The following is a 14,508-nucleotide window of genomic DNA, read 5'->3' as shown; positions in this document are numbered from 1 at the left end:
TATAATACATAGCCACTGCTAATACTCTGTTCTTTCCATAGCAGAGGTGCCCAACAAATGGCTTTTGCTCTTGTCTGTGCTCTGAGTGTTCCCAGTCATTTTCCCTTTCAGGAAAACTAGAAGGTTACAAGGGAAAAGACTTGGTATTTGTAGGTTGTTTTGAGTTTGGTTTTTGTTTTGTTTTTAAGGTGCAATGTTAAAATTTTAATATCTCTCTTTTTCATTTTCTTCCTTTTCCCATCCTTTTGGGAGTAATTTAATGTAAAAACACTTGAGAATTTCTGAAGAGTTGTAACTGGTTGAGAGTTGTGAAAGTTCTGTGGTTCATTCAGATAAAGATATTGCAAGCTTTCTTACCTGTATCACTTTTAGACCTTTCACTGGCTTGCTTTCCCCTGCTGAACAAAAAACATCTAGCACTTGAATTCTGTTTTTTGTTTCTTTCCACTTTTTTTGAGAGCACTTTGAGATTTATTGAGGAAGAACACTATATAAGATTAGGGGAAGAAGAAGAAGGTGAGGAAAGGAAAGAAAAGAAATTATATTGATCTTGGTCAAGTATGTTTTTCCTTTGGTAGTTTGCTGAATATAACAAATAACCTTAATATGAAGGCTAAGGGAAAGTTACTCATTTCAGAGAGGCTACAATCTCCATGTGACCTGTGTAAACTACTGTTGGCATCGAAGGGGATTTCACTGTGTGTTTCATGGAACCTAACTGAAAGTAAAAGTCATTCTTATTTCATAAATATGAATTGACTGCTTTAGAGGATTCTCTTTATCAGTAAGCTTCCACAACTGAACTTGATAGTCTGAAATCTCCAAAAGGTTTAGGAGGAGAAAAAAAGAAAATTGTCAGTCTGTATCAGTTAACAGTTTTTAAATCTGAGATTTGTATTTGTCAGCCTTCTTGCACCTCTGTTGTAACTTGTTAATTATAATTTTTCCTTCGCATAAGCCCATGCTGCATACAGTTGGTAAGTTCACCTTTGTGCGGTGACCTGGCTTTGCAGTTGAATACAGTGTTAACTGTTTATCCCGTCTCTCAGAGAATTGATTTCTCAATCCCCTGTCAGGAGAAATAAAATAGCCAACTGCTGTTAAGGAGCCATCAATGAAATAACTTTCAAGTTCTACTTAAAAATCAGTCACACAATATGGTCCAAGATCACCAACATGTCATGTTGACATAGGCTTGGAATAGCTTCCTTTACATGTATATTTTTGTCTGTTTTGCAAGAGTTCTCACTGCCTTCTTAGAAATGACTGTCTGCTTTTACTAAGGTTACTATTCTTTCCAACTCATCATACCTTTAAATATTATTTTGGCTATAACCTTTAAAAGAGTTATTATAGAATAAAAATACCCCTGTTATTTGCATGTATTAAACCAGTGCGAATATCATTTCAGAAAGCAATCAGAGTGATTTTGATTTTATCTATTAAATCTGTCTGGTCCTGGTGTCTGCAGAGACATGAGAAAGATATTGGCGCTAACCTTTGTTATTAGCTTATTTATCTGTCATTTTGGGTAGTAGGAGATTTCAAAGTAAAATGCAAATATGTACAAATTTATGGATCAGGATGTACAAATTTTAAAACTTGTTTTAAAAATATATATTTTTTAATTTATGTGATTTTCAGTCCTGGAGACAGAAGTCTTCAACTTGATACAATATAATATAGTTAAGTGAACTTTATTGTGAGATTCACCTCTAGACCTTAGAGATTGACCTTCTGCAGTAGATAGCTATTCCTTCAGCCCTTTGTTAGGGCACCAAATCTTGAACTCCAGCACAGAATAGTTCTTAGTGGTAATGGTATTCTGATTTATATATCTGACCACAAGAATATTATTTATACTTGAGTTCACGCAGATTATTGATATTAGTGATATGAAGTCAAAATCTTTAGGTCAGTGTCAATGTCTGCAGTGTTTGAGCTTCCAATTTTCAGTTGAAAGGCAGCTTTTACAGTAGGTCATGATCAATGTTCACTGCATTTGAACCTCCAGTTTTCACTTGAAAGGGGTGCTTTTACAAGTCCTGTGAGATATCTAAATTCCATTGTTCAAGTCTGTCAATTTAAAAATAAGATTAGTTTTTCAAATCAAACAAATTTTGTAAGAGCAAAAGTAATTGCAATTATGAAAAGAACAGTTAGAGACTCCTTTTTTAATGTAATGGTACCAGAACCATCTAGTACATATTTAACTTCCAGGAACAGCATCAAGCTTTGTTTTGTTGCTGCGCTGGGCGATGAACTAATCATTGATACAATGACAACAGGCATTGACTATGTGTATCTGTCAGCATATATGTACTATGAGGAGTAAAGCAAAATCTTCCTAATGATGTTTTAAGTAGATTTAATCCCTTCCTCCCTCCTCCCTTCCATTTAACATCTTGGTCCTGTCCTGATAATACAGTAACTGTTTGAAAGATGTTTTTTCATTCCTTTCAAATTACCAATACGGTGTGGGAGATACTTCACAAACGACAAAGAGCTGGTAGATCCAATTTCTTCTCATTACCAATATATACTAGGTGAAACCAGGGTGACAATCTTTCCTTCCTACAATATTCCGATGAATGGGATGGCACCGAGCAGAATTTGCTGACCTCGTGCTGCAAGCTGCTCGCCAGAGTTCTCATGGATGGATGAACTCTTATTTCCTCTAACTGATGATGTCAGTTGGGAATTTTAACCTTTCTTTTGTTCCAAGTTGAAGATAAATACAGTGGTGAATTGTTTGTTTGTTTGTGGTTTTTTGTTTTGTTTTTTTTTCCATTTTCTTTGGTCTCTTTTTGTGAGGAGAGTTTGAGAGGCCAGTTTGTTCCACTGGAGATGGAAGGAAAGGAGCAGCGTACGCGTACACTGTTGACATACTTTCTGCCGATGGCTGTTACAATTAGTAACTTAAATCATAGAGAATCGAGAAAATATTTATATTCTTAATGCATATAATTATGCCTAAAATCTTTAGTGGACCATTTACTGTGCTTAATGTGGTATTTAGAGGAAATTGAAGTTCATTCTGGAGAACATTTTGAATGTAACAGGAAAATATTCATGGCAGATGTTTGTGAATTAATCGGTAGGAAAGCCTGACTTAAAAGTACATAATGTGTAAATACACATTTGGATTTCTTTTGGTATTATCAGTAGACAAAGAGAAGTCAATGCTGAAATACTTTCTGTCAAGGCTGATCTTTCCTGTGTAGATTTGAACAGTGGCTTAAAGTAATTACTTTTGTAAATAATGTCTGTATGGGTATGTCTAGATCCAAGCTATGGTGTAATTTTTAAATAGTATATACATATGCCAAAATAACTCCATATATGAATACTTGTATTCTGAAAAAGACACCTTTTTCATTTGGCTTAATTCACATCCAGAACAAATGCATTCACATGTGGGTTTATTTGGAAATAAGTGTGTATAGACTAATGCGGTAAGAAAAGTTTAGTGGAACTCTGCGGAAGATGTTTCATTTTACTTTTCAGTGCATTTTCCCTGTTCTGAATTTCTGAACTGCTAGAAATAATCACTTGTAGATGGACTGCTTTCTGTATTCTTGCCTGCTTTTTTCTTTGAGAAGCTACAAGTGACTGTATCATTTTATGTATAATGCCGTAGAACCCACAAGGATGACCCACACAGGAGAATTTGGGGATTATTGACATGAATTACATTGCCTGGAATGCTTGTAGGATGTTTTGGGTGAAAGTACTTGCCGTGGTTCATAAACATTATTGGCATCTAGCTCCGAGTAAATCTTATATCATGTATAGCTTGTACTGGCTCTGTTAGAAGGTATTGAATAAAAGAAAGGATAATACACTTGTCCTAAATCCATTACTTCTCCCATTGTATTTTTATTAAAGTCAGTGAGCAAGGGAATTGTAAGAGATTAGACATTGTTTTGTACCACAGAGGAGCTCATTGTCACTCCAGTTGATGCAGTACCTGACTTGTTCTCTTTCTTGCACCCAGCTGCTACAGCTTATTTAAGCACTTAACACAATTGAAAAACATGATCGAGCCTGTTTTTTGAAAATGCAAAATTTGTCTTAATTGTCCTTTAAATATAGGACTGTTTCTAAACATTGTTTTTACAATAAATTCTTACTTTGTCTTACTTTAAATTCTTACTTTTAAAAGCCTCATGCTTTTAAATTGCCAGAAAACCTCCAGGAAAAGCAGAGAGCCTGAGGCTATGCTAAATAGAACTGAAAAAGATTCCAAGGGAAGCCATGAACGGGAGGACTGTGGGCACGGTGCACGCTGTACACCTTGTGTTAACAAGGAAATTGGTGTGTGCACAATAAACTGGTTTTAGTGCAGCAGAGTTGAACTAGTTACGAGTACTCTTTATTCCAAGTAGCATAGTTCCCTATCTGTATCTGAAAAACCATCACAGCTATTTTGAAGGCCAGATGGAATACTAATTATTATCTAGTTTGATCTCTTACATATCCCAGTTTAATTCTCACAATTGTGGTTAAAATAGAATGTATCTCTTAGGGGAAAAAATTAACCTTTATTTAAATATTTTCTAGCTAGAGATAAATTACTGTAACTTGCATGAGCTGTGCCAGTGATTAATTATCTTTACTATTTAGAAATAAGATACAGCTTTAGTCTGTATTTGTCAAGCTTCAACTTTCAGTCATTTGATTTCTGTATGATAGTGTGAAAAGCCCTGTACTATGTGAGGTTTTTTGTTAATTATATATGTATATGAAATGCAATAAGAATAAAAGCATAAGATTTAAGCACACTGAGTCTTCATGTATAAGCACTTTTTCAAAACCTCTTATTTTTCTCTAGTTTTTCAGTGTTTCAATAGAGATAAGTGTAGAATTATTCACATTGAACATTAGCCTGTTTATATACTCAAAGATTGTATTTTAGTTACAGAACATACAGTTCATTTGCTTGCGACCCTCAAGTCTTCTCAGTCACTCTTGCAAGGGGGAAGTCCTCTACCTGGTAAATACTGTATCCACCCTTGCTTCTCCTCCACCCAGCAAGTGTATGAATTTGAATTTATTGTATTGAAAAACATTGTTTGTTTTCACTAAATCTGTCTAGCAGTTCTGGTCACTACACACATGATTCATGTTGTTAGTAATGTACTATTCTCAGAGCCTGTGTCATTAACATCGTCTTTTTTAGGCTGTTGATGAAAGATGATAACTAGCGAAATGCAAATAATTTGTTTGGAGTGCCACCAGAAGCACACTCATTGGATTTTCTATTTACAGTTACATTCTGAGACCTACTGGTTAGGTGGTGTTGACTCCCTTTAGTGTGTGCAATGCAGTGGTTTTTGAATTAAATACTTTACGTCACTGAGCCAGATTCCTTAGGGAAGTCTGAATATATTACACAGTACTACCTTCATTATTGATATGCTGTGCTGTTGGACTTCCGTATGAAATGAGAGGAGCTAACTAAGAGCTACAGGTAATGTTTTAGGTACTCCTGATAGCTTGTCTGAGGAGCAGAGCAGTGAAAATGATAGAATTTTGGACAATTGAAATATTTTAATAAAAAGTATTTAACTGCTTTTGAAGTGTTTACAGGGAGCTGGTCAGTTATTACATCTTGGAAGTTTTGAAGGGAATGAATAAGGCGCTGAGAAACATTCCGTACTTCCCAGAAACATCTCCCTTGGGGGTGGGGGGGGGAAGCCTACTGTACTTACAGTTACTGTCTGTAGTCGCGGAGACTTTTGCACTGCCTGCAGGATCACGGAGAATTCACTTACACTTTGAAGTGTGAAGTGATAATCCTCACAACTGCTTACTTCTTTATTAAATTTGCGGAAGTTAATTACATGCCCTGCTAATTTACAACAAAAAACTCACAATTCTCTGATGCCAAGTAGGCAAGTGAGTTTTCCAAGCTTCAGTTTAGTCCCTCATGCTGTAAGAAGAATTTGGCATTGGCACACATTATTACTATCATCCATCCAGAGAGTTTATTAATGTATGCACATTTTTCTATGCAGTAGTGTCTCATGAGCATGTCTTGATAAATCTCCTAAATGCAATTTAAATGTATTTCTTTATAGTTTTTTATACTATTGGGACTTATTGCTAAAGTCCTGCTTAGCATTTGTGGGTTGACTACTTGCTGCCTTTGGAAAATGAGACCAGGACATAAATTAAAATCGCTGTATGGCGTATGGCTAAATATACTAAGTATTCACATGTGCTAAATATATTGCCAAGGATATAGTCAGAAATGAACTGATGTTTAAAACAGTGATGTGTGATATTCATGAAGTTTGCTATATTTCATATGCCTTGACAACTGTAAGTAAATTGGATTTTGGAGGGGTTTTGGGTGGCTTTTTAAATGGTGCTTGCTATAATGTTGGTAGCTGAAAACCAGAACAAGAATACCCCCCTCATCAAACAAGGAGAAGTGGATCATTCTGCCGGTGACAGATTGACCTCCAAGTGTGCAACTGGGGAGGACAGATCTAATGAAACAAAGTGGATCATTGGTCTGTATTCTGTTATTAAGCATCTCGGAGTTAACTAGAGTAGTGATTAAATGTGTTTAAATGACTGTTACAGTGATAGTGAAGATAAAAAGGTCAGTTCATACTCTTTCACCAGGCCTAAACAGAAGCAATTAATAAAACTAAAAATGGTGCTACGTGAGATATAACCTGAAAATGTGCTTTTTCCTTTTTGTGTGTGTGTGTTTACAGTATTGGAGCAGCTGAGTGAAAAAAAAAATATGTGGAAATAGTTGTGTTTCTTCATATTGTCATTAGCATTTAATGATTTCTTGTTAGGGGATCATATTAAATCTCATTTAAATGGGACACCACCCTTGATGCAGGGGAATCTGTCCCTTTTTTCATTTCTGGACTGTCTGCCTTACATTCTGCGTGGTGTGACTGCCCAGATAGTCCATCAAAGAAAATTTTACTTTGAATAATTATTTCCAAATTTTTTCTTTGTGTCTTACTGCCTCACCAGCTTCAGACATAAATGCTGTGTTTGCTTATAAGTTTCCATCCTTTTATCTAAAGAAAGTTTTCCAATACTTTGCCACCTTCTCTGTAAAACCAAAATAAAATTGCAAGTATACAGCTGTCGGTTCTCCCCAGCATATGCAGTTGTTGGTCAGCCTTCCCTGTGGAAGTTAGGTGTGTAATTACTCCCTTAGAACAATAGTTGCAAACAGCATCAAGTCAGGTACCTAAATGAGAACTCTGAAAAATTAGGTCTGTGCCAAAATGGGTTTTGATGCGTCACCGTAGGTAGCAGGTGAATGTGGAAGAGAAGTTCTGATTGTCAGCTATGTGCTTAGGTAGTGCTCTTTAGAAAGGGCAAACTTTATTTGCTGCGTTGATGCTTGAAATTTTCTGGAGGTTCCGCGTCATGTAGCTACCCTTACAATGTGCTTAAAAACCATCTCGTTACTGCTTAAGCCTAAAAGATTGGCTTTGATAACTTGTGCTATAATTTTTTTCTGTCAATTTTTTATCGACTCCAATTATATGCAATAATGTGTTGTTATTGGGGGGGAATTGTAGTGCCAAAAGCCACGTGGTACGTGCCTACAGAATTAGTATAAAACCCGAAATAGTGTGTAATCAGAATTCCTTCACTGCTGAACAGGAATCTTGGAGATTGTGTTGATTTTTATATATCTATTTGAACAAAAGCTGAGGATAAAGATCTTAAATGAAAAGTACCTATTGGTAGAATTGCTTCCCTTATCTTGTTTATACTAATTAAAAAAATAAAAAGCACATAGGGTTAAAGATAAGATGGTACCACTGTTTTCTTCTTTATGTGTAATCTTGTTGCATGTCTCTACATAAGCTGTTCTGGCCACTCATCATAGTAACCAGCTGGGCCATTTCACCTGCTGGAGCCATTAAAGAGGACTCTCTCCCCCTAGATTAATCCCCTCCGACATTAGTTTTTTTGCTCTGACAACTGGAGCAGGCATTCAGAATTTGCAGGTGGCCAGTGTGACGCACATAATTGCCTACAATTTTAGGCAATGAATAAAAATGGTCTACATTACTTGTCAAAGGTTGTATATGCAGTGCCAAGTGAGATCTATGGGAAGCCTTTTAGGGTTTAAAGAACAGTTAATAGCAAAGCTGCACAGTGCTTTTTTAATCATAATGCATTTGTAATATAGCACTTTGATCTTCTCCTTGTAGGAAATGGTGTTATATTAGCCACTTTTAAACATTTATGAGTGAAATTCAGTTATAGGAGAGTAAAAGTGATTATTCTTAGGCAGAACATGTTAGATTTCATTAAAAGTTTTAGCTTGCCCCTTCCTTGTTAAAATCTGTGGGGAGTCCTGTTCCTGGAGGGTTTCAAATCAGGATCTGAAGATTTAGAAGAGCTTTTTCTTTTTTTCTTTCTTTCTTTTTTTTTTTTCTCTTCTCCCCCCCCAACTAAAGCAACTGCAAGGCTAGGAAAGACTGTAGTAAATACTGATGTTATTTGCAGTTGTTTACAAATGTACTTCAGCCGCATAGCATTAAGTGCAAAAAATGTTGTGTGCTCAACTGTTAAAGGAATGTTTCCTTGTATTTTCAAGATCTTAATTCTCAGTTGCGTCAATTATAACCTAAAAATGCATTATTTAAAGCATGATCATAAATTATCTACAACAAAAAATAGGCGACTCTAAAATGTACTACTCCTAGAAGAGCCGAGTTTGACCTTTCAGACCCAAGAGCCTTTTATTAACACCTGCCTGTAAGGAGAACCGTGCCACACGCAGCTTTCGGATTCATGACCACAAAACTGATGAGGAAAGGCTTGAAGGGTTCAGTTTGTGTCACTTGCTGTTTGCCGTTTCCATTTCACAGATGATTAATCTTTCTGTGAAGAAAGGCCAGAGAAACAAAGCACATTGGGCTCTTCCTGCAGTTACTCCTTCTGAATGCACACTAGCTTGCTAACTAAAAGGCCTTTAGATTTCCTGCCGAGAGAGATGTTCTGAAAGTGAATGCAGCTGGTTGGAGGTCACCAGTGCAAGGCTCTTGCCATTGTGTAATGGAGGCTTTGGCAGGTTTCATTTTGGGGGGGAGGGAGAAGGTGTTGGCGAAAAATTAATGCGGAATAAAAAGGGCTTTGGCCATTTGAATTAATTTCTTGAAGGGTGGATCATCAATAATAGGCTCAATTTCTTTTGCTCACAATTTAAAAAAAAAAGATATTTGCCGTGTTTTTTCCCTCCCATTCCCTTTTCTTAATGGCATGTTTATATTGTACGTGGTCTCTCCTGCTGGATGCTGAAATGTCGCGTCTTACTGAGTTTGAAAAGCAATCTAAAATGTACTGATTTTTACATATGTTTTATGAGCTCTGCTAATTTTCGTGGCGGCGAGAGGTGATACTTGAGTATTGTATATTTTAACTTCCTCATTATGCGACTTGTATCGCTTTAATAATTGATACTGCTCTTTAGTGACTTTTAAAGCAGCAATTTCTGTTTTTCTGGGAGAGTAAAAATTTGTTTTTAAACGGTGTTATCTAATTTTTAATTTGTGTATGTCTTGAAACTTAATGTAGACACGCCTTGTTTGTGGAAGAGAATGGTCGATATCCAGCTGAGTTTTTGACTTTGTTTTTTCTTGCTCTTGCGTAGGACGTAATGTGCAAAATCAAGACATGGGTAATAGATGAAAAGAAAGCTGTCCGCTTCTATCATGATTGGAATGACAAAGAGGTAGGCTGTAAATACTATCCCATGAATTGACTTCTGATTTTGCTACCTGTTACTGTCTTTTTTTAAAGGTTTTTCTTTTAGATTTCATATTTATAGTGTATTGAACATTAAATTTATCAGCCAATTCTGTGTTTATCAGTGGTCTATATATTACACTTTAATCATGTTGCCGTCTCAGACATGCCATGAGGAAGATGGTCATAAAATTAACTCAAGTTGGTATAACTTCTTTTTAAAATTCTTCTCCTATATTTTCACTTCTAGATTGATGTTTTGAACAAACATTTGTTTTTTACTTCAAAACCGATGATCTACTTGGTTAACCTCTCTGAAAAAGACTACATTAGAAAGAAAAACAAGTGGTGAGTGTGTGCAGGTTAAATATCTAAGTTTATGCTTCTATTCCACATTTCAATGGTAAATAATTCCTTGCACATTAAGATCACTAAGGATATTAATTAAAATAGGAATAAAAACTAATGTTGCACTTCCGTTACTTGTTACACTCCCATTGACCTGCTGCTTGAGTACAATGCATATGGCGAAACCCTGAATGAAAGCGCAGAATAGAAAAGAATATGCTTTCCTTCCCTATATTTTTACATGAATCCATTAACTGTGAAGAAAAGATATTTGATTTAGAAGTACTGATTTAAATAAACATATGGTTTTATCATGTTATATAATGCTGATTGTCTGAACAACATCTTTTTCATTCCAAAGGAATGAATTGAATGTCGGAGGACTAAAGCTGTGCGAGTTGCACAGAAATCTTTCAAACTGTGGCAAAATTGCCCATTTTAACAGTACTCTTCTGTTTGCAGTTGGGTGCCTGGCTTCCTTGCCACTGCTTGCACTTTGCTTATGGTTTACAGGCCTGTTTTGATGAGCTTTAATGCCATGAACAGCACAGGTTTTACTCAAGTATTCCTGACATCAATATTATGACTTAAGTACATGATGGTTATGAAATCAATCTATCAGACATTCAGTGAACTGCATGAGGATCCAGTCCTAACATGGTAGGCATATGGTGGGAATCTGCTGTTGAGAAGTACAGCATTTAGCATGTCACTAGAACCTCTAGGTGGGATGAATACTTTGTTTGTGGAGGAGGGAACAGACTAAGTAGTATACAATGAAGAAAAAATCTATAGCTGTATATTTAGCTTAAAAAACCCAACTAAACAACAAACCTTTTCTTAGTATTCAGATCCTTAAATGCTGTACTTGTGAGATACTTTGAAGATGTATAAACGTATGTTTGTGAACAGATATATGCGTGTAGCTCATCCAAACAAATCAAAAGTATCTAAAGCGGAATATCTGAATTCTCCTAAAGTACACCCTCTGTTCCTCCCTGTACTTCATTAAGTACTTAGATGCACATGGTTTCAATTTTCCATTAAAAATTCTCATTTCCATATGATATCAAAGAGTGAGAAGGCTTTAAACTGAAAAATAAACATTCATAGACTGGAAGCCAAAACAATAATTAATGTCAGATGGTTAACTCCAATAAATCATTAGAATAAATTCTGTGAAATTACTGCAACTAAAACTGTCCTTTTGATACTCCAAGACATTTTGTGTTAGTATTGAAGAACAAAATTTAACCTATTTGATAGGAAACCCTCTCATCGCAAAACACAGACTTTGGGATAAGCTTGGTAACCAGTGTAATAATGTAAGCTTTTCATATTTTGCCAAATTTTACAATTTTAAATTAATTTGTTCCTCCTTTGAATGTTTTTTGGGTATGACGATTTAAACATTAAAAGTGGTTCTAGCCAAGGAAGTCTTTAAAATCAGAATAGTAGTATTTGCTCTGTTATTGTACTTTGAAAAAAATATCATCTGACGAGTGGTGAGATTTCCTAAAGCTTGCTATAACAGTACAGACGTGGAAGTTTATGTGAAAATGGATGAGTTGGTTTCCCTGTCCAAAAAAGGATCCTCGCACCTGTATTTGGATGATTACAGGTAGAGCTCCCTGGCTCTAATTGTACAGTAAATACCGTTTCCCAGACCCTAATGGTAGACAGACTACTTAGGAGACGCCAGTCTGTGATTTAGCTGTCGCCAGTCACCCCATGTTTTTTGTGAGACTAGTTGTGATGATGACATAGTTAAACCCAATTGAAAGCAAATCTTTGTATAAATTGCAATTTTTAATTTGTAAAAAGTCAGATGTTTGAGTAGAGGAGTCATATAATGAAATGGTTTAACTGTTTCTATTACAATTAATGATTTAGTTTTTAAAAAGTATATCCAGATCTCATGGATGTGAGTGTAATTGTAGCTGAAAGATCAAAGCCTGGGTAGCTGAGTGATGTTCCAGAAGAGAATTTACCACATAGCCATTTTCAGTACAGTTTCTGCCTCCTGCTGTTCCTATTTTCCCTCAAGCTAGCCATTGACTACCCCCTGTGCATCCCTGCTCGTAAAAAATGATTGAGGAAGTATTTGTCATGTATTTATGAGTGGGAAACATTGTGTGATAGGGAAAGGCATCTACTAGAACCAGAAAGATTGCCATTTTCTTTCATTCGGCCACTCTGCCACAGCTTTAAATCCTCTGTTTATGCAACATAGCTTTTATATTTAAGAGTAGAAAAAATGTTTTCTATGAAGGATGCTAATGGTAGGCTTCTGTCATTTGTGTGATGCAAGCAGATGTAAATGATTAGAATATATTTTACTGTTAGATGCCACTTAGTTTGTGATTTTTGTTATTATTTTGAGGGGTAGAGGTTCATATTTGAAATGCAAGCCACATTTAGACTAGTTGTTCAACTTGAAAAAGTTTATTTCTGAGCTTAATTCATAATATTACTGTAACAAAAGTAAGGTTAATGCAGGAAACGCTCGGCAGTAAAATGCTTTCGTAATACTTTTACAACTATAAAAGTGTTTAAAACAGCAAAGGCGAGGAGAGGCTTTTTGATTGTGGATAGAGAGGAAAACTAAAATTGTCTTTGTTTTACTGGGTCACTCTTTCAGAATTAATGAACATTTTAATTGTTAGTTAAAACACACTTACATTTAAGTGCTAACATGTTATTTTTCAATCCAAGAAAAGAAGAAAACACTGTGAAAGATAGGACTATTGTGTGTTTGAGTAGGTGTATTGACCTTTTGAAAGATGTAAAAACTGGAATGGCTCCAAGCAGTTACTTGCTGGTTTTAACAATGTTGAATTAGTCATTCAGTTGATTTATGATTAAGACCTAGCCCCTGAAGAGAAGCTGACATGGCAGCTGTGTTAGTCGCACTTGTGTTATGATCAGATGACAGTAATCATGATGTTGTATGGGGGAATCCACTGAAACCATTCTTACTACATATTGCTCTGCTCTAAACGAATACTTAAGCTGTTCATTTACTAATTCCTAATGGTTTTTATATGGATCTAGTACCTTAACATGGTATGCGTGTATTCGAGTTTTACCATGAAAGTATTCTAAATAAGCCTATTAATTTTCAGTTAAGGCTGCTTTCTGAGTCACAGGATGTCACATAAATCCAGGACATGAGATTCATCAGCCCTTCATCTAATTAAAGGTTTACATTTTAGTCTTGCTGAAGAGGGTGCTTTTAGCGGGTCATAATATGGATTCCAATTATGAAATATATCGAGCTAATTGATAAGCATATGTAGTGGACCATGCGTAGCATACTGTTCTGTTCAGTATTTTGGACTTACACTTTACAGTGAGCACCAGGAGTACTGTATGTGTCAAAGCTGCATAGACTGATCATTTGACTCAGCTTCTCAGGTCTAAACAAGTGAATTTTTTCATCCCATGCAAGAGCTGGCTATGCTGCTAAAGATTTTTCTAGTATCTATAGCATCGTAACTAAGTCATCTGAAACTTGATACAGGTTTTTGAACATTGCTTTCTCTAATATAATTCAGACTTTTGAGTATCCAAATGTGTTAATGTTATTTTCAAGAGGTTGTTTCTCAAAATGTTATGGTAGATGTTCTGTTAACAAAAATAAGTTGGGTGTTGATGGGATAGGGTACCTCTCTTGAAGTACCTTATTCCTGTGTATTTAGAAGGGTGGCATATATGTCATAATAAATAACCTTTTCCCTGTTAATTTTTATAGCATTTTTAATGTTCTTAAGCTAGGAGAGGCGTAATTAGGTCAGATGAAAGGTCTGTCTTTTCTGGTATCATGTTTCTGACAGGCCACTAACAGATGTCCAGGGAAGATTATAGGAACAGATTAAGCAAACAGAGTGTATGCATCCAGCTTCTTGCAATCTGTTATTGTAGAACCGACTAAGCCAGATATGATATACTTGTGGTTAATAATTTTTCACTGATTTTCATTCTACGAATTTAGCCATTGACCTTTTGAACTTAAGTATACTTTTGGCATCCTAATATCCTGGAGCAGGGACTTCCACAGTTTAACTATGTGCTATATGGAGAAGTACTTCCTTATGCTTGTTTTGGATCTGCCACATCATAATTTCATTTGATGCTCCTTAGATCTTGTAGTATGAGAGTGAATAATCCTTTTCTATTCATCTTTTCCATATTGCTTCAGATGTTCCAAATATTAAAAAAAAAAAAAGCCGGGGAAGGGAGCGGAATTTGACATGAAGAAAGAAATATCAAGGGTAAAGTACAAGGAAGACTCAATAGTCTTGAGTATGAATTAATGTGCTTCACTCAGCCTTTCACTTTTAAACTAGTTAGGAAAGTTGTTATCTGGTGGTAAATGGAGACTTCTTGTTCTTGGTTATATTTCCGTGGGTA

At 35.7% G+C, this 14,508-nt stretch overlaps 1 protein-coding gene across 6 annotated transcripts in view; it reads left to right on the top strand.

Annotated features, from left to right (window-relative positions):
- OLA1 (Obg like ATPase 1) overlaps positions 1–14,508 on the top strand; it is a 104,104-nt gene that overhangs the window by 52,981 nt on the left and 36,615 nt on the right. For all 6 annotated transcript variants that reach the window (XM_069781454.1, XM_069781455.1, XM_069781459.1 and 3 more), the window contains 2 exons: positions 9,653–9,733; positions 9,998–10,095. In XM_069781454.1, coding sequence (XP_069637555.1) covers positions 9,653–9,733; positions 9,998–10,095 — 179 coding nt within the window. The remainder of the gene's footprint in view (positions 1–9,652; positions 9,734–9,997; positions 10,096–14,508) is intronic.

Source organism: Haliaeetus albicilla, chromosome 4 (assembly GCF_947461875.1).
Source record: "Haliaeetus albicilla chromosome 4, bHalAlb1.1, whole genome shotgun sequence".
NCBI lineage: Eukaryota > Metazoa > Chordata > Aves > Accipitriformes > Accipitridae > Haliaeetus > Haliaeetus albicilla.
The sequence above is the reverse complement of the archived record's forward strand: the minus strand, read 5'-3'. Positions and strand labels throughout refer to the sequence as shown.